At 42.9% G+C, this 20,602-nt stretch overlaps 1 protein-coding gene across 9 annotated transcripts in view; it reads left to right on the top strand.

Moving 5' to 3' along the window:
- The window catches only part of RYR3 (ryanodine receptor 3), a 484,984-nt gene that overhangs the window by 361,863 nt on the left and 102,519 nt on the right, over positions 1-20,602 (top strand). For 7 of the 9 annotated variants that reach the window (XM_046653249.1, XM_046653244.1, XM_046653243.1 and 4 more), the window contains exons 44-50: positions 434-614; positions 1,848-1,956; positions 4,417-4,537; positions 12,013-12,182; positions 14,486-14,706; positions 17,755-17,845; positions 19,502-19,642. In XM_046653249.1, coding sequence (XP_046509205.1) covers positions 434-614; positions 1,848-1,956; positions 4,417-4,537; positions 12,013-12,182; positions 14,486-14,706; positions 17,755-17,845; positions 19,502-19,642 — 1,034 coding nt within the window. The remainder of the gene's footprint in view (positions 1-433; positions 615-1,847; positions 1,957-4,416; positions 4,538-12,012; positions 12,183-14,485; positions 14,707-17,754; positions 17,846-19,501; positions 19,643-20,602) is intronic. The other 2 variants (XM_046653250.1, XM_046653245.1) reach the window with 1 other exon arrangement.

Below are 20,602 nucleotides of genomic sequence, written 5' to 3'. Positions count from 1 at the left end.
CCAGCTCAAGTTACCATTTTAACTTTTAAGGAAGTTAAAGGAAGGAAGGAAATACCTTTTAAGCACCAGTCATGGAGTTACTAAAGATGTAAAGTTCTTTTATTCTCTGTCACTTGTGAATTAGTCAGTAATCTGTGGCAGACTCCGTAGTGTATTTCTTGCCCTCTGAGGACCTAAATATAATGAAATAATCTGAGCTGCACAAAATCCTGAACTGAAAAGTAAGATTCTGTTCTATATTGGTTAATTGTAGTTCTTCGAGTAAGTGGATTCTGACCTAATTTATCAAAGCTCACCTTTGTCTCCATCACTGTTACCAGCTAAGAGTGAGTGACAAGCTCAATCAAATACTGTTCTTCTAGCCTCGTCAGTTAGCAATAAATTCTGGGGTTGTCCTTTCCAATGAGAAGGTAACAATGGCTCTTTTCCTTAGGTGAAAGTGTGGAAGAGAATGCTAGTGTCGTGGTCAAGCTGCTCATCAGACGCCCAGAGTGCTTTGGCCCGGCGCTGCGGGGTGAAGGGGGAAACGGTCTGTTGGCAGCCATGCAGGGCGCCATCAAGATCTCTGAGAACCCAGCCCTCGACCTCCCCTCTCAGGGATACAAGAGAGAAGTGTAAGTGAATGGAGTTGCCTTCTGGCACCGATATGCTTGGTGAGCTCCCAAATATTGTCAGTGCAGGGATCATAATGGAAGTGTCAATAACTTCCCCTGGTAAAGGACGCACAGGTGTTTTACAGTTGTGGTTAAAACATTTTAAATCACTTTGTCAAGCATGCTGTTGTCTTGACTCTCCCAGTTAAGCCTAGAGATCAGTATCACCTTCACTCACTTCCATTTCTCCTACTCCACTCAGGACAATTGGGAAATCATGAAGTCGGCAAGCTCTTTTAGCCAACTGCATCTCCCTACAGCATCACCACAGGAGGAAGTTGTACTAGAGGCTAAAGGGCCTGGACCCACAAGGTTACAGGCATTGTCTAACTCCAGCCAGTTCCCTTCAGTATTTTAAACCTTGGTGTCTCATCTCATACTTCACTTTTAAAAAGAGATAGTACCCTCCACTTCCTCTTCTTACAGTGTTTTGATTTGATTCCTGAGGTGAAAAAGAGAGCTGCAGAATGTGAAAAACCACAGCATTCATAATCTTGGTATTTAAAGGTTAGGGATGTAGTTGGTGCATTAGCGGCTTGCCTTGTGACTTTCCCCTTGTCACGTCTTGTAAGCATTCCCTTTCTTTTATCACGGCCTCTAGATTAGACTCCAGAATCTTGAGGATGGGTATAACCCAGCAGAGGTAACTCTCCAGCCAGTTGGCTTTTTTTTTTTTTATCATTAGTTCCGGTATGTGATCTGGTAGAGTTAGAAAGAACCCAAAATATAAGCTGTCCCAACTTCCTCATTTAACATGAGAAAAACTGAGGCCCAGGGTCGGATAGCTTGTTAGCAGCAGAGCCAGGGCATGGACTCGGCCCTCCTGACTCCTTGTCCATTGTGAATGGAAGAAAAAGGGAATGAATGTTCAGGAAGGAAAAGGAAATGAATGGTTGGTAAGAGCTTTGGGGATTACTGTGCTGTTCCATGAGTATGTGTCGTCTGCAGGATCAGCTCATGTCAGTACTCATGCCTTAAAGTTCATGGGACCCTAGGAATGTCACAGACAAATACTTCAGTTCTTTGAGCTTGTGAGTAAAACCACCTTGTTAACTTCTGGAGGCAGAGAAGGTATCCAATGGAAAAGATGCGTGATTCCCAGGACAAGCAGAATAGGTATTTCCATATCATGTGTAATAACATGGCCACACCTGCCAGGCTTCGTCACGCCTCCCTGTGTTGGTTCTCTCTCAGCAGCGTGGAGGATGCTGAAGATGACGAGATCGTGCACATGGGCAATGCGATTATGTCCTTTTATTCGGCTCTTATAGATCTGCTGGGCCGCTGTGCTCCTGAAATGCACGTAAGTGACAGAGTTCCCAGAGAGCAACCTTGAGGGACTTGAACCAAGAACACTGTAGAGTTCCTGAATGTAATTTCTTCTTCTGTCTCTGTCATTTGCTAACATGCCTTTCTCTCAGTTCCTTTTAGCTAACATCAAAAGTAGTTTCTATCTCTGGTGCCTGATTCGACAGCTTTCTAAGGAGTGACTCCTGCGCAAATCCCTGTGTTGTATGATTTCTCTGTGACACTAATAAGGCATATCCTCTTCATATTCTGTTTTGAAAACCTCCCAAAATTATGTTTCTGTGCGCCTCAATTTGGTCAAAATGTGACCAACTTGTTTCTTGTTTGTGGCCACAAGAGCACTCCACGTGGAAAACCTTTTCTTGATGACCGCGGTGTTAGGCACCAGGAAGGTAGTCTGTTCCCATGGTTCATTTTGATTATTTCCCAGATGTAAGCTTTGCAGACGTTCAAAAAGGATGATTCTATTTTTATGGGATGTCTTCTCAGACTTCCAGTTTTGAACTAAAAAGTTGTGCTCTTCCTGTACCCTTTTTCACCTCTGCAGGGGGTTGAGAGAGATTGACCTTATTGCACATAAGTTCTCACATATCGTATGTGAGAGAGGAGATATTACTTCTTACATGAAAACAGAAAAGATAGCCTTTTATATTAAAAAAAATACTTGGTAATTCTTTAAAAGAACTATTTGATTTGTTCGTTCAGGGCTCAGGTGCCTGCCTGCCTCCATCTGCAGAGCTCACTGCCTTTGGATTATTCCAAAGCATCTCCCAAAGCACTTATAATGCAGATTGGATTGATATAAACAGTGCTGTCTGGTATAGATGAGATTGTGTATTTGGCCACCGCAAAGTTAACAGTGGATGTGTTGTATTTTTTTAATACTAATGAAAGTCAGAACCCATTAAAGTAGTGGCTTTCACACTTTTTGAACAAAAAAAATTGTTTTGACCATAGTAAGAAGTATAATTTACTTTGCACCCTGGTATATATATATTCTGGAAACAAAATTTACCCTTTCTACAGATACTGCACTCTATTATTTTCTATTCTATACTAATCTATTTCATGCTTTTTAATGCCAGCCACAACCCACTAACTTGATTTTACAACCCACTATTTGGTCTTGACCTGTAGTTTGAAAGACACTGCATTAAAGCATCCACTCTCATCTCTCCTCAGGTATGTCATGGTCTTGTCAAATACACAATCTAGCCTATTTCCAAATCCATCAGCAAGTATTAAGGGAAACCGTGGAAGAATCTAGGCTAAAAGTACTGTGGCTAGAAGAAGGTCTAAATCTTGAAAAGGGAGGCTGATTAGAATTTGTAACTCAGGATTCTTGTTCCTACTGAGATAAAACAGCTTTACCCACATAGACCCATCTGTGCCTTTAAACAAATAAAGGAAACTTGAAAGGGAACCAGAGAAAAACCCTAGTTTTTCAGTCTTGGGGGAGGTCTGTTCCCCTCATTACCTATCATCACTTTGGAAAGCAAGTTATACAGTTTGCTTGTTCTCAGGAAGACAGGCAGCATGGGATAGCTAAGCCATCAGAGCCCCATCTGGGAAGGCGTTTCTCCCTTGCTTAGTGCGCCTCTGGCCCAACATCCCCTCCCCTGGGCCCTTGTTCTGTGTGTGGGGAGTGGGGGCAGATGCCATGATCACTGACAGCCTCCCCTCTGCTCACAGGAATGAGAGGAGGCAGGTAGGATCAGCACACAGGCATTCTCCTTTCCCTGGATCCTTCAAGCGTTGTAGCCCAGCATGCCATCCAGCTGACCTGGGGTAGATTCAATTCCGAGGTTGTGACAGTTCAGTTCCTGGCTGAGGGCCCGAGCCCAGAAGCATACCTGCTGCCCCACATGCAGGAGAACGTGCCCCTGTCCGTGCTGGTTGGCCCATCCGTGGCTGTACGGATCAGGTTATCCGTCCCGGGATAACTCCACTAAGATGCTCAAGTTCACTCTGACATACTCGACACCCCTCTTGCCTGCCCACGTCCCAGCGTTAGTCAAACTTTTAGGAAACTGAACTTCATAAGTCATTTCTATGTGTAGCAGAATTCTGGAGTCTGAAATTGTGGCCACGTTGTCAACATTTGTGTCGTGGCCACTGAAAGCTCCTGATGTTGCTGTCACACTGAGACTCACCAATAGGCTCCACAATTACTGCTGAGACGTAATACACGAACTGCATGACCGATGTAACCCAGCAAAGGAGTCCAGTTGCTCTTCTTGGTCAGAGTTATTCCCTCCGTAGCACGTCTTCTAGAAAATCAGGAGAAAGGTCTTCTTTTTCCCTGTGGCTACAGGTGTCTGGAGCAATTAGGGAAACATAGAAGTAAGTGTACCCACCCCCCCAGAGAAAACCATTTTATTGCCAGAGGTTTGGAGGTGGGTGGAGCAGGGGTGTGGGAGATTCCTTTATCTTACTCTCCGACCCTGCATTGCAGCTTATCCAGACAGGAAAGGGGGAAGCCATCCGGATCAGGTCAATCCTGCGCTCCCTGGTCCCCACCGAAGACTTGGTTGGGATCATCAGCATCCCCTTGAAACTGCCATCCCTGAACAAAGGTAAGGGAAGCTGCTGAAGGCCCAGGGGCCACTCGCTCAGGGGCAGGACTGTCCACCAGCACAGCGCTCCTTACAAGCTCCGACTTGCAGGGCAGGCTGCACAGGCCAGGTGTCTTGCTCTTTTTCTGGTGATGAATTCTCTCTTCCTGGCTCCAGCCAGCTACTGCGTGGGGAGACAGTAGCTCCCCAACTCCTGTCCCATAAATACGGATAGTCCAGACCTCGCAGTCTTCTGAACTCTAACCCTCTGGAAGGAGGCTGATGGAATGGGACCAATGAAACTCTCACCACAGCCTGCCTTCTCCTTTGCCTCTGTGTTCCCAGATTGTGCAGCCAGCTGGAGCAGCAGAAGGCTAGGGCCTGGTACAGACACCCTTCCGCCACGGTCCTCTGTACCTCGCAGCCATGGAGCATAAAGAGTTTTTCCCCCCAATGCCTCTTGTGACATTTGGCATCAGTCAATGTTAACTTTACCAAACTTATACTCTCTCAAAAGCATTCTGTTTCTCCATGTCACTCCACCTGCTATGCAGGCGGTTTCCTCCTGGCAGATGGAGGAATTGAAAAGATAGCATGACTCTGTACAGCGTTCCAGAACTGGTGTTCCATGGAACGTTTCTGTAGGAAATATTAATTGGTGTAGATGTTAACAAGGAGTTTGGAGTCACATAAGTTTGAGAAGTGCTGTGGAATATACCACATTTTTTCCATTTTCGTTGAGATACAATTGACATGTAACATAATGTAAGGTGTACAATGTGATGATTTGATACACATATATATTGCAAAATGTTTTACAATAAGGTTAGTTAACACATTCTTCACCTTACGTAATTACTGTTTTTGTTATTTTTAGGTGAGAATATTTAAGTTCTATTCTCATAGCAACTTTCATGTATACAGTACAATATTGTTGGCTATTGTCAACATGCTGTGCATTTGGTCCCCAATTACTTATTCATCTTATACCTGAAAGTTTGTACCCTTTGACCAATATCTCCCTTACCTCCTCCAACCCCTGGTAACCATCAGCCTGCTCTCTGTTTCTATGAGTTCAGTGTTTTTAGATTCTATATATAACTGAGATCATACAATATTTGTCTTTCTCCGTCTGACTTATTTCACTTAGCATAATGCCCTCAGGGTCCATTTTGTTGTTGCAAATGGCAGAGTCTCCTTCTTTATTATGGCTAAATAATATTTCTCCGTGTGTGTGTGTGTGTACACCAACGACACACAAGGGCTCCCTTTTCTCCACATCCTTGCCAGCAATTCTTATCTCTTGTCTTTTTGATGATAGCCATTCTAATAGATGTGAGGTGATATCTCATTGTGGTTTTGATCTACATTTCCCTGATGATGAGTGATGTTGAGCACCTTTTCATGTACGTGTTAGCCATTTGCATGTCTTCTTTGGAAAAGTGTAGATTCAGGTCCTTTGCCCATTTTTTAATTGGATTATTTGGGATTTTTTGCTATTGAGTAGTATGAGTTCCTTATATATCTTGGATAGTAACTCCTTGTCAGATAGATGGTTTGCAAGTACGTTATCCCCTTCTATAGGTCGCCTTTTCATTTTGTTGATTGTGTCTTTAGCTGTACAGAAGCTTTTTAGTTTGATGTAGTCCCACTTAATGACTTTTTCATTTGTTGCTTATGCTTTTGGTGTCATATCCAAAAAATCATCACCAAGACCAATGTCAAGGAGCTTACCCCTATGTCTTCTTCCAGGAATTTTACAGTTTCCAGTCTTACATTTAAGTCTTTATTCCATTTCAAGTTAACTTTTGTGAGTGGTGTAAGATAAGGGTCCAATTTCATTCTTTTGCATGTGCATATCCAGTTTTCCCAATATCTTTTGTTGAAGAAATTATCCTTTCTCCATTGAGTATTTTTGGCTTCCTTGTCAAGTATTAGTTGACCATTTATGTGTGGGTTTGTTTCTGGTCTCTCAGTTCTGTTCCATTGGTCTATGTGTCTGTTTTTACGCCAATACCATACTGTTTTGATTGCTATAGCTTTGTAATATAGTGTGAAATCAGGAAGTGTAGTGCCTTCAGCTTTGTTCTTTCTCAAGATTGCTTTGGCTATTCAGGGTATTTTGTGTTGCCATACAAATTTTAGGATTATTTTTTGTATTTCTGTGAAAAATGACATTAGAATTTTCTTGGGATTGCACTGAATTCACTGATGGCTTTGGGTAGTATGGACGCTTTAACAGTATTAACTCTTCTGATTCATGAACATAGGATTTTTTCCACTTATTCATTTCTTCATTTTCTTTCATCAGTGTCTTATAGTTTTTGATGTATAAATATTTCACATCCTTGGTTAAATTTATTCCTAGGTATTTTATTGTTTTTGATGCTATTGTAAATGGGATTTTTTTGAAATTTCTTTTTCAGATAATTCATTGTTAGTGGATAGAAACACAACTGATTTTTATGTGCTTATTTTATATCCTGGAACTTTACTGAACTTGCTTATTAGTTCTAACAATTTTTGGTGGAGACTTGGATTTTCTATATACAAGATCATGTCATCAACAAACAGAGACAATTTTACTTTTTCCTTTCTGACTTAGATGCCTTTTATTTCTTTTTCTTGCCTAATTTCTCTGACTAGGACTTCTGGTACTATGTTGAATAGGAGTGGTGAGAGTGGGGCACCCTTATCTTGACCTTCATCTTAGAGGGAAAGCTTTCAGCCTTTCACTGTTGAGCATGATGTTAGCTGTGGGTTTGTCATATATGGTCTTCATTATGTGGAGGTATGTTCCTTCTATACCAAATTTGTCAAGAATTTCTTTATCATGAAAGGATGTTGAATTTCGTCAAGTGCTTTTTTTGTATCTATTGAGATGATCATATGACTTTTGTCTTTCATTCTATTAATGTGATAGATCACATTTATTGATTTGCATGTGCTGAACCATTCTTGTATCCCAGGTATGAATCCCACTTGATCATGGTGCATGATCCTTTCTAATGGACTGTTGAATTTGGTTTGCTTATATTTTGTTAAGAATTTTTGCATCTGTATTCATCAGGGATATTAGCCTGTAGTTTTCTTTCAGTATCCTTATATGGTTTTAGTATCAGGGTAATGCTGGCCTCATAAAATGAGTTTAGAAGTGTCCCCGCCTCTTCAGTTTTTTGGAGGAGTTTGAGAAGGGTTAGTATTAATACTTCTTGAAATGTTTGGTAGAATTCAGCTGTGAAGTCATCTGTTCCTAGGCTTTTCTTTGGGGAGAGGTTTTTGATTACTGATTCAATCTCTTTACTCATTATTGGTCTGTTCAGATTTTCTATTTCTTCATGATTCATTCTCACTAGGTTGTATGTTTCAGGATTTTATCCATTTCTTCTAGGTTGTCCAATTATTGACATATAAATATTCATAAGAATAAGATCATTTTTATGGTCCTTTGTATTTGTGTGGTATCAGTTGTAACATTTCTTTCATTTATAATTTTATTTGAGTTTTCTCCCTTTCTTGATAAGTCTAATAAAGGCTTGTCAATTTTATCTTTTCAAAAATTCAGCTGTTAGTTTTGTTGATCATTTTGTTTTCTATTCTGTTTCATTTATTTCTGCTCTGCTCTTTCTTATTTCCTTCCTTACAGTATTAGACCATTCTGGATCTGACTATATACTTATCTTTAACAGTGTGTTGTATATTTCATATGTTTTCATGTTATTAATTAGCATCCTTTCATTTCAGCTTGAGGAACTCCTTTCTGCATTTCTTGTAAGGCAAATCTAGTGGTGGTGAATTCCCTCAGCTTTTGTTTGTTTGGGAAAGTATTTATTTCACCTTCATTTCCGATATTCTTGGTTGCATAAAATATTCTTGGTTGGCAGGTTTTTCTTTCAGCACTTTGACTGTATCATCCCACTCTCTTCTGACCTGCAAACTTTCTGCTGAGAAATCTGCTGGTAGCCTTATGGGGGTTCCCTTAGATGAGAGAATTTTTTTGTCTTGCTGCTTTTAAAATTCTCTTTATCTTTGATTTTAGACAGTTTTATTATAATGTGTCTTGAAGAAGATTATTTTGGATTGAAATTTCGGAGTGACCTATTAGCTTCATGAACTTGAATATCCAAATATCTCCCCGTGTTTGAGAAGTTCTCAGCCATTACTTCTTTAAATAGCTTTCTGCCTCTTTCTTCCTCTCTTCTGGGACTTCCGTGATGTGTAGATTGTTTCTGTTAATGGTGTCCCATAAGTCCTGTAGGCTTTCTTCATTCCCTTTCACTTTTTTTTCTTTTTGTTCCTCTTACTGGGGAATTTAAAATGGTCTTTCTTTGAGTTCAGTGATTCTTCTGCTTGGTCCACTGTGCTGTTGAAGCTCTCCATTGAATTCTTCTATTAGTCGCTGTATTCTTCAGCTCCAAAACTTCTTTTTCATTCTTTTTTATGTTTTCTATCTCTATGTTGAACTTCTCCTTTTGTTGTTGTTTTGTTTTCTTCATATCATTAAATCGTTTATTTGTGTTATCTTTTAGCTCTCTGAGCATCTTTAGAATAATTATTTTCAATTCTTTGTCAGGCAATTCCTGTATTTCCATTTCTTTGGGGTCAGGCACTAGAAGTTTACTGTGCTCCTTTTGTGGTGTCGTGTTTCCCTTATTCTTTGTGATCCCTGTAGCCTTGCAGAGGTATCTGTGCATTTGAAGAAGCAATCAGCTTTTCCAGACTTTATGGACTGACTTGGGTAAGGAAAGACCTCCACCTTCAGGTGAGGTACACTAAAGCTTGCTATGACGCCAAGTCTAGTGGTGCAGGGCACCAAATGCAGGAGTGTTTGACAGCTTTGGGTCCAGAAGGGGCATAACGTCTTGTCAGCTCAGGCCACAAGGATCCACAACATTGACAACTGCGTAGTCCTTGACAAGTGCTGTCAGGGGTCCTCAGTGGCTACCAGGGCTGTCGGGGTCCTCAGCCGTGATTCTAGGTCTAGCAACTGGGGACCAGTGCAGGTAGTGGTGGTGGCTGGAGCCAGTGGTATGCACACACTTGCCTGCAGGGACCAGCTGCATGTGCCTTTGTGTGGCAGAAGCCAATTGCAGGCACACATGTAGTGGTGAGGGACAGGGCCAACAGCAAAGACCAGGTCCAACTATGGGTGCACTAGCAGCAGTGGAGATCCTGCCGGCCAGTATGCACTCCTGTGGCTGCAGGGTCTTACTGTGGGTACACACACAGCAGTGGAGGCCAGTGATGGTAGTTGGGATGGCAGCGTGCAGGTGCACAGCTGGAGTGGCTAGCTCTGAGAGCGCACATGGCAATGGGGATGAGCCACAAGGATCTAGGCAGCATCTTGCACCGCCATGGAGTCTGGGGCTGGCTGCCAGTGCAGATCCTGGGTTCCAGCTGTTGGTGGGGAGGCTGTGGGGTGAGACTCAGGTGGCTGGGCATCTGTGAACATGAAAACCTGTGGGGCAAAAACCAGTGAAATCTGCTGCAGTTTTGTGGTGGTTGTACTGGCCCTTGGTTTCTTCAGCAGTGAAAGCTTCTGGGTCCTCAGCATAGCAGGTCACTGGGAACCATGGTCATTCCTGCTGCATGGCCGATACTGGTAGCCACTATCCTTCTTCCTTGTTCCCAGACATCTCAGCTTTGCCAGTCTCTGGGTGTGGTGAAACCAAAGTTGGCCCTTCACAGAGTGCACTAAAAAGCTGGAGAAGCTGTCACTCACCCCACTCTCCCTTCCCTGCAAGGGGAACTATTCCAGCTGAGGAGTTCCTTCTTGGCACTGAGTGTTACTGGCCTGGAAGGTGTGGGCAGAATGAAGCTGTTTTTCCTTCCCTTTCTGTGTGTTTATTCTCAGGGGTTTTGTTCCACGGTGTTGCTGAAGTTTCCTAAGTGGACTCCTGGGCTCTCCCAGAGCTGTTTTTGCTCATGGATAGCTTTGTAATTGGGTTTTTTTGTTTGGTTGTTTGTTTTTAATTATTTTACTGAGGTCACATTGGTTTATAACATTGTGTAAATTTCAGATGTACATTATTATATTTCAGCTTCTATACAGACTGCATCCTGTTCACCACCAATAGTTTCGTTTCCATCCATCACCATACATATGTGCCCCTTTACCCCTTTTGCCACCCCCCCTTTCCCTCTGGTAACCACCAATCTGTTCTCCTTATCTACGTGTATATTTATGTAATTGCTGATCTTAGTGGAAGGACAGAGGCTGTGGTCTCCCACTCCCCGATCTTGGTGACATCACTCTTGAATATATCACATTTTTATAACTTCATGAAGATCTTTAAGATTATAAAAGCCTCTGAGAAATGTGTGATAAAGAAAATAAATGTTGAACTCACTGTTTCCGAGGCTTTTTGATCACAAAACACTCATTGATATCCCGTAAAAATAATGTTCTTCAGAACACCAAGTGTGTCTGAGAGATTAATTCAGCCTCAGCTGTTCAGATCCAGCTCCGCCTGGTGCTCAGGGGAGGAAAATCAGGCCGCCTCCAATCCCTTCCCTCCTTGCTCTCCAGGAGTGCTGCACTGACACCTGGGCTGAATTAGGTTCTGGGCTGAACGCTAAATCTTGCGACTCTCAGGGTGCCTTATGAAGTGCAGTATTTAAATACGCTCTGACTATAGCTTGATCAGTTAGGGGCTCTCTTTCCTAGTTTGTGGTGTTAACAAGATAGTAAATAGGGCGAAAGCTGTTTCTCTTTTTTATCTTCTTCCAAAATCCTATCTTTATACTCCAAGTCAAGCAACTTTTATTTTCCTCACAGCATTCCCCTACTTCATCTTGGAAACTTTATCTTAAAATATAGTTAGAATTCTTGGATGATCTGATCTAAATTTCACCAAAATCAGCCAATAGCTTCTAAATACTGGAAGACTATGTCCTCAGTTTTGTGCTGTTTATGATGTAATGGCTACAAACATGGCACACTTTTAAATTTCATCTTCCTTATATTTCCCCCTCCCTTTCTTATGTCATCATTCAACAAAGCAATAAACCAAGCCCTCATTCCTGGCATTTGCCCATTTCTGTGCTGTTAATGCTCTCACGTTGGCCGATTTCAAGCTGCCAAAGAGATGTCACTGAGCACAAAGTTGGAAAGAGAATGCACACAGCACACCATTGCATTGTATTTCCCACATACAAATATAACAAATGTAAATCACCTCAGGAGTATAGTTTATGGTAAAATAATTAGGAAGTGACAAGTTTTAAGTATTTATTACCTTTTTAAATATAATTTACTTAACTGTAAGTTTTAATTTTTAACAATGGGCATGTCCTATAACTGGCTTACAAAATTCCTGAAATTTTTACAATCAGCTCTTCCAAGCCAGTATAAGCTGGCTCCAGCACAATATTGTATTATTTCCAAAATTCCTGTTGCGTGTTTAGGAGAACAAGCCGTAGACAGACAAGCTCTGTGTCGCCTCTTGAGACTGGAGATAGAAAAAGGGAAATGACATCCTCTGTGTGTCTTTCAGATGGGTCGGTCAGCGAGCCAGACATGGCGGCCAACTTCTGCCCTGACCACAAGGCACCCATGGTGCTGTTCTTGGACCGTGTTTATGGCATCAAGGATCAAACTTTCCTGCTCCACTTGCTGGAGGTTGGATTTTTACCTGACTTAAGAGCCTCTGCCTCTCTAGATACAGTAAGTGGCTAAAAGAAGCAAAACTATTTTCCCCATCATTTTAAACTAGTAACATTGGATTTAGAAATGAATATTTGCTACCCACTTACTGATGACATATTAGTAGCTTGCTTTAAAGGGTGAGAAAACAGAGGTACCAAGAAATGGAAGATCTTAATTTATTGGGCCAGAGACTTAGATGTACATAAACGTGACCTCAGATGTTCACTCCAGCTCCCTCTATTGCAGAGTTTCTCAACCTTGGCACTGTTTGTTGTGGGAGGCCATCCTGTGCATTGTAAGATGTTTAGCAGCATCCCCGGCTCTACCCACTAGATAGCAGTGGCACCACCCTCCTAACCCCCAAGCAGCATTATAGGCAGGAATACTCTTCCCACTCTCACTCCTTAAGCTACGTGCACTGACCATCAGGAAGGAGAGCCTGAAGCTCAGGGCGTGACAAGGTCAATATAAGAGACCAAGTGCAAATCCAAGTTTGGAAGTCAAGTGTGAGGCAGAGTAATCCAACATCAACAGCCTTCAAGACCAGAGGCCCCAGAGTTAAAGAGCATAGGTGCCAGATGCCCCAAGTCAGGACTAAGCAGAGAGACAGTGCACCAGGAGTCCTGGGTCCAAGGAGCAAGACCAGTTAGATCAACTTGAGTCCGAAAAGGATCTCACCGGTTTAGGGTTGTTTTTAGAGAACCAGAGGCATGTCTTCTAGATCAGTCATGAAGTTTCTCAAAGGCTCCATCTGGTGTCTAACAGAGATAGAAGTCTTTGCTCTGGTAGTGGATGATCAGCCAGCCAATTCCTTAACTGAGATGGATTCCATTTGAATGGGTTACACAGAAACGGATGGGGTTACCCAGAAATAGAAAGCAGTACAAAGTCCATCTGAATAGGCACTCCATCCCCATATGTGGCATGGAGGTAAGAAATGGTATATCCATAATGTGTTAGGGGCATATGATCCTTTTGGATAATTAAAACTATGCTTCCACAGCTACTTTTGTTTTGAGCTTTCCTATAAATTCCTTGATTTAAAAAGTAATAATGTTTTTTAACTTGTGGAACATTCCTAAGGTTCCTGATCAATGCATTTGGTTTTTTTGTAGATCAAATAAACAGCAGGTGCTATTCTAGCACTTGGTGTTCAAATCACATGCTTGCCTAAGCACCATTTACAGCAAAAGAAGTTTTATATTCAGTTCCTCAGCACATGCATTTTCATGCATTCTCTTTTGAAAACTTTTAAGCCACTGAAATCAAAGCTCTGTCCTTCCTATTTTAACAACTCTGTCTTCTAAAGTGATAAATGTGAAAGATAAGCTGTTTCTTTTGGTATGATTACTGAAGCTTCTAGGAGAAAAACTTTTGATAATTAATAGGAACCCCCAGAGATGTGTATAGTTCAAAGAAAACAGCTTATTAAATCATAAGCTATAGAAAATGTGTTACAAATATAACGTCTGTGATCATCACAGGAAATGATAATATTTAATCTCTGTGGATCTCAAAGCTTCCTTTGAAGTTCTGCACTTTTCCAAGATGGCAGTTAAGCATGTTTTGGCTGTATTTAGTGTCACTAAATGGGCCTTCCTTGAATCCAACTTGTCTAAATGATGAGAGAAAATGTGAGTGAGAATTACAGCAGAGTTTTAGAGAAAGTCCTAGGTTTCTGTTCCTTGTACACTTTTTCCCGTGCAGAGTTAGGTTTCCTTTGGTGACTTCTACCCTCATGTCATTTACCAGATGGCAAATTGCTCACGATGGTTATAAATTAAATGATGGGGGTCAGAGTTTGATTTTCTCTCAGTAAAACTGTCCCCAAACCAGTGAGTTTGAGAGCTTGCTCAGCCTATAACCATTTACTCATCTCAAAATCACAAGAGGACAACTTATGAGTCTTCATAAGGTGAGAAAAGAGAGCTAAAACCAGAATAATCACGTGGTAGCTTGGCAGTCGGACTTTGCAAACATCAGGCATGTTGGGTTAGACTGGTCATCAACTGGTTTTAATAAGGGTTTTGAATTTTCCTTTGAAGGGAACGGATGTCTGTGGATCATTTGAAATGAGTTAGGATCAGCCAGCTAGCCTTTGCTTTCCGTCTCCTTATCTTTTCTTTTAACCTGATTTTTTCATTTAAAATGCAAAAGAGAAATAGGTCTGCTGACAAGGTGGAAAGTTGTTCGCTCTGTGGCTGTGAAACACAGATGTGTGTAAGCTTCCCACCCTGCTAGATGGGAGCTCAGTACACAGGATAAGCTTGGCTCTGGCTTTCCTGGAGAGATTAACCAGCGTCCCAATCCCCTTTCCTTAGGTTTCCCTGAGCACCACAGAGGCGGCGCTGGCACTGAACAGGTACCTATGTTCCGCCGTGCTCCCACTCCTCACAAGATGCGCCCCGCTCTTTGCTGGAACAGAACACTACACCTCGCTGATCGATTCCACACTACAGACAATATACAGGCTTTCCAAGGGCCGTTCCCTCACCAAAGCTCAGAGGGACACCATAGAAGAATGTTTGCTTGCCATTTGCAAGTGAGTACCCCTCGCATGTTCTTCACGTCTGTGTATGTGTCCATGTTGGCTGCATTTAACTGTATAATCTAAAAACTGGTGCATCTAGTCTGAGGAAGCTTCCAGGACTTTCTTGTACACCAGCCCTCACTGAAACCTCTCCTCATAGGATGTGCTGGGTCCCCCATTTGCCACAAGCTCTTTCTGATCCCCTCTTCCTTGAGGCTCATCTCTCACCATGAGGAAGTCGGGAGGCACAGCTCAGGCTCCAGCCCTGGGGTTGGTGGACCAGGAGATGAGACTGACCTTCAGGCCAGAAGTATTCAGACTAAGAATTAATGCTCTAGTTCCTAAGATAGAGCCAGAAGCAGATTCCCCCCTTCTGAATGAGTGGACCTTTACACAGAGGCCAGATGCTAAAAGTGTGACTCAAGGCAACCCACTTCGATGCCCCACAAGGCCTGGGGCAAAGAAAAGAAGGAAACTCCAGTCCCAGTGGGGAATTAAGGGCAATAGTTTTCACCTCTGCAGATGGGCATCAGATCCAACTGAGGACAAAGGGTAAAGTCACCCCAAGAATTCTTGGATCCTCAGGAAACTATGTCCAGTCTGGTGGGGTCAAAGGAAGAGGGCTCCTCCCATGGCAGGTCTCAGCAGCACATCCAGGACCAGGATCTGCTGTTTCAAGCCAGTGGTTTCCCACCTCAGCTGCATGTTAGAATCACCTGGGGAGCTACTACATGAAGGCCCCAGTGTCCAGGCCACGGCTCAACCCAAAAAATGAAAACCATTGGGATGGGACCCCGGCCTCTAGCTTTTGTAGCTCCCCAGTTGATTCCAAGATGAAGCCAAGATTGGGAACCACTGCTTTAGGTTGTTCTGAAGACAGGACCAGCAGGCATCACCTTTAGTGGCCAGCTGGGCATGGTCCTGATTCTTGTGGAACAGGTTGTTTCATAATCACACAGGAGATGACTGTGCAGTAGGGGGCTGGGGCTACCTAGGAAGAAGCAGTTGATCGTTCCTTTTAGAACATCAAGCTGAAAGGCAATCTCACGTTTATATTTCAAATGTAACAGTGGTCCTTACATTTAAAATGCTGTATTAAAATTAACTTGTATCCCCTCTTTCTGTCTTCTAAGGCCTCCAGGCTTCAACTACTTTAGGGGACAAGCTGTGTTGTTGCCCAGGGTGTGGAGTGGAGGGTGGGAGAGTGCCTCCACTCGGGCCCCGTAAAGGGGTTTCCCTCTGAGATCCTCTATGAAAATCAGGCCCTGTGCTCTGACACTACTTCATTAATTCCAGTATTTTTATAACTGGCAGAGAATTAAGCTCATTAGGATGTCATGGGTCTTAGAAGAGAGACAAAGCTTGGTAAACACACTTATAGGCCTCAGTGAATTCATAGGATAACTAGGGTTTCCATTCTGTCACTTCAAAAGGAAGAGCAATGGTCCCATTACTTGTGTATCTCGGCTTCTCCTTGTCTTCTCAGTGGTGGCTGAGGGAATAAATAATGGGTTTACACAAAAAGAAATCCTTCCTATCAGCATGGATTCTCTAATTGGCTGTAACTCCATCAGTAGAACTGCACATCTTATTCTACCTTTTGCTAGATCTGAACTCAGCAGGTATCTTAGGAACCAAACCAACCAAGGGATGCTGTCTCCCAGCGTACACTATTCCTAGTCAAAAGGTCATGAGGAAATTGATCTTAGCTGCAAATGTTTTTAAATAATCAGACCTTAGGGAAATTAGAATTTTACATCAAACCAGAAACATAGCTCACAGCCCTAATACATACTATATCTTGGGGGCTTCCACACTCCTCCTCTTGGCCCATTTGAGCTCTAGATAGAGCAGACAAATTGATACTTAACTAGATTTTTCATTATTTTTAATGTCAGGAATTAATAGAGATTGATTGCACTCCTTGATTTTATTCAAGTTAGTCAACCTAAGGTGATATTGCTAATTAGCTAAACAATGTGAAAATTTGAGGAATTTTACATCATAATTACTGCCTTCAGAGACAAGGCCATTTACTTGCTGTATATTTTGACTGACTTTTTCACTCCAGGGCTTTTAGCACAAGGCCAGCTCTAGGAAAAGTTGTGAAACTGCTAAGTCTCGTTGTCCATATCCATTCAGGTCCATTGTCCTTGTAGAGGCCGCCTGGGCTTTCTTTCCTGGCATTCCAACATTTCACTTCATAGTTACGAACTTTGCCTCCATGGCTCCTTAGGCTTCTGTGGAAGGAATTCAAAGGGTCATGAAGTGAATTTGTAGGCCAAATTGTATGTGCATGCATGTGCACTTTTCTCTGGGGAGAATCCAGAGCTTCCACTAAGTTTTTAAAAGGTTTGGCAATCTAAAAATAAAGACTAACTCATGTTGCTTCTCTCTCCTTTCTCTATCTCAGAATTCACTTGCACCCAATGCCAGGGCCATGAACTCTTTGATAATTTGGTGAATTGTTCTCTAATTAGTGCATTTGCCTTTCAAAGGCGGTTTTTTTTTTTTTTTTTTTTGAGGACAGAGTTTAACCCAAAGAAGTTATTCCAATAATGAGAATTTCAGGGATCAGATACTAACTCAGAGGGCCTTAATGTTACCTTCAGATCACACCGGTAGGTGGCCTCAGATTCCACCTGTGCAGCTAGTCAACTCTAGGTTCTCCCTTTACAGAGTTCAAGGGGACGGTCGGTCCTTAGAGATGACTATAAAATCAGCTGCACCTTCTTTCTGTTATATTCTTTGCACATAATGACTGGTGTAGTTTGTGCACAGACCCTAGAACATCTGGTCACATGATGGTTGGAATTTAACCTTAGGTAGCTCAATTCATTAGCCACACGTCCCTCTTTCTGTATTTTAACTATACTCAGTTTTTAAGGTGTTTTATCATTGACCGTGGTTTACCCAAGATCTTGTGTTTCAGGAACTAATAGTTTTGAGGCTTAGCTCTAATATTTGGTTTTTGCTGGTGTTTCTTTCACTCTTTCTTCATTTGTTACTTGCTTATTTCTTTCCATTCTATCCTCCTGTTTTTCTCATTCCACATGGCAGCCACTTGAGGCCTTCCATGTTACAGCAACTCCTGCGACGTCTTGTTTTTGACGTGCCTCAACTCAACGAGTACTGCAAAATGCCTCTTAAGGTAAACCTCTCCGTCGTTACAGAAACACAGCCCAGGGCACAGCAAACTGCCTTGTAAAACGTGATGTCTTCACAATTTCAGGAGCAAAATCCATGGGAAGTGGGTTTGACTCCTTCATGTTGAGGGCTGACAAGATACAAACCACAAAATCGAATCCCGTCTTGAGTGTCCAGATTGAAGAGAGTAGATCAGCTAGACTCATTGGCTGTTCCGGTTTTCCTTAATGACTTGCCACCGGCTACTTGTTATTTAGCAGAGGTTAGTGAGGGACCTGGATTTTGTGCTTTCCCACCCTAATTAGGTTTTCAGAATGTTTTCAATCTCAAAAAGCCTTGAAGGCCCTGTGATTATTCATCTAAGTGCAGAAACTAAAGCGTCCCTTTTCTATTTCATACTGTTTTGTGCTTTTTTCTTCTTTTGCAACAGATCCTCTCTTTTGTTTTTTACTTTTTTTCTTTTTCTTTATTAAGGAAAAGTAAGGCCACAGAGCCCTCTTCTTTTTTGGTTGCCTCATTCCTATTTTTCTCATAAATGACAAACACTGTATCACTAGCACTGGGTGGGGGGACCCCAGAATCAGCTGCGCCCCCAGGAGAGCAGTGTTTTGATCTTTTGCTTCTGAGGCACCTGCCATATTTGCATATTCAAAAGTATCAGCAGTGGCCAGCCACACCTGACGATTCTGCCTGGTGATTTGAACAGAACTTTTCCTTCGTTTCAGAAGTAGTCCAAGCAAGGATCCCAAGAAGCATTTTTCTGGGATAAACAGAATTCCCAGGAGCCTGTAGTTCAATTCTCTTTCTCCATGCCAGGCGGAAAACAGCTTGTATGTTGCCAGAGACCCCACAGCCCTCCACAGGCCCATTCTTCTCTCTAACCCTAACAGTCCCAGTTTTAATCCCCAAAAATGCTTTAGCTGAAAACCACAGTTTTCAGAGTTCAACTTGGCCTTGCTTCCTCAGAAGCCCGGTGCTGTCAGCTGGATTCTGGCTCCCAAAGAGGCATCACTGAGAGCACTCAATAAGCTCACTTTTACCTCTCAGATCAGTGGGATTTTCCTTGGAGGATGTGGATCCCACCTGCTGGGATGGGAACATTGGTGGTGTACTTCTCCCCTCTCCTGGCCATATGTGGAACTGCTGTAACACGGCAGGGCCATCAGAAGGCTCAGAAGAAAGGCAAGGAAGCCAGGAACAGTAACCAATGTAGAGAAAAATCTTCAGACCCACAGTGTGCATCCCACCAACCTCTCCCCATATCAGCGTTACCCAGGATCTTCCAGATTTATAAGCAAAGGTCTCAGAAGCAATTCTGCCCACCTCTGACGAGCTGAAACAGCACACAGTGACTACTTTCAGAGGGTATCATTTTCTCACTTGGAGCAGAAACAGTTCATTTCCTAGTAACTGATAGGGGCACCTTAGGAGGTACCAGAATTAATCAGGCAGATTTAGCTCAGGCTGGAGCTCATTAGCACAAAAGCAGACCGTTCCCAGTGGTGTTTGAGGGCCTCTGTGTGGATAACCCAACTGTTTCAAATGTTGGTTTCACTCTTGTAATGGCTGCTTGCTGTTTTGTTCTCCCCTGCATGTTGTTGCTGCCTGTGGATCTTCTCTACCCCACGCCCCCGCTGCAATGCTGTGCTGAACCTCCCAGCTGCTGACGAATCACTATGAACAGTGCTGGAAGTATTACTGTCTGCCTTCAGGATGGGGGAGCTACGGCCTAGCTGTGGAGGAAGAGCTACACCTGACCGAGAAGCTCTTCTGGGGGATTTTTGACTCCCTCTCCCATAAGGTAATGGGAGTGCTTCCTGAACAAGAGGGAGGCCCTCAATGCCCCAAGCACCTACGAATACTAATAACTAATGTCTATTCAGCGTTTCCCACATGCTAGGAACCGTGCCAAGCACTTCACAAGCATTTTATGTTCATCCTCACCCCAAATCTCTGAAATGGGATCTACTCTAATCCTCATCTTACAGATGAGGAAAGTCTCAGAGCAGCTGAATACCTTACCAGAACTCAGAGCTGATACATAGGAGAGCGACTTTCTGAGTAAATTACAGAAACATTTCCTCGATTCAGTCTTGACGATTGACCCCTGCCCACATTCTTTTCCCCCTAACACTGTCTGGCCCCTGTTAGCCAGCCTTTACCAGGTTCAGGCCTAGAGGAGAAGCCGTGACCTCTGCTGTGTTGTTGGGATGTGGGATTATAGACCTTACACCATTCTGGGGGAGTTCTTCACAGCCCCTTGTTTGAGGAGACGCTTGAGGAAAGCTGAGGGTCTCTGAACCCCAAGCCTTACTGTACTGTCTGATTGAAATTCTGTTCCAATGCTCAGATTTGCCTCCACTCTTCTTAACCCAGTTTTAGAGTTTTGAGGTCGCCGGCTTTAAAGGTAGAAAATGTGTAGGTCTGATTTTCTTACAGAAGCCTGGAGCATGTTTGTAGCTGCATCTGTTGTTCACCTGCACTTAGATTTTCTCTACTCCTCTATTCCTGTGGTGTAGAATAAGCAGAGCAAAAACTGTCCCTAACCCCATGTTCTTTGACTGAAATTCCCTCCCAGCCGGGTTCAAGAGAGAGTGGATGTGATATTGAGCAGTCTGCTGCTGATATCAACATATGAGCCACAACAGCTCCTGAGGGGCCTGGCAGAGCTTCCGATGCCCTCTCTAGTCTCAGGTTGGGTCAATTTCTATAACCATCTATGGCAGACAAGTTTGTAGACTTCTGTGGCCTAGCAAGAACC

The sequence above is a fragment of the Equus quagga genome, chromosome 2, assembly GCF_021613505.1.
Source record: "Equus quagga isolate Etosha38 chromosome 2, UCLA_HA_Equagga_1.0, whole genome shotgun sequence".
Taxonomy (NCBI): domain Eukaryota; kingdom Metazoa; phylum Chordata; class Mammalia; order Perissodactyla; family Equidae; genus Equus; species Equus quagga.
The sequence above is the reverse complement of the archived record's forward strand: the minus strand, read 5'-3'. Positions and strand labels throughout refer to the sequence as shown.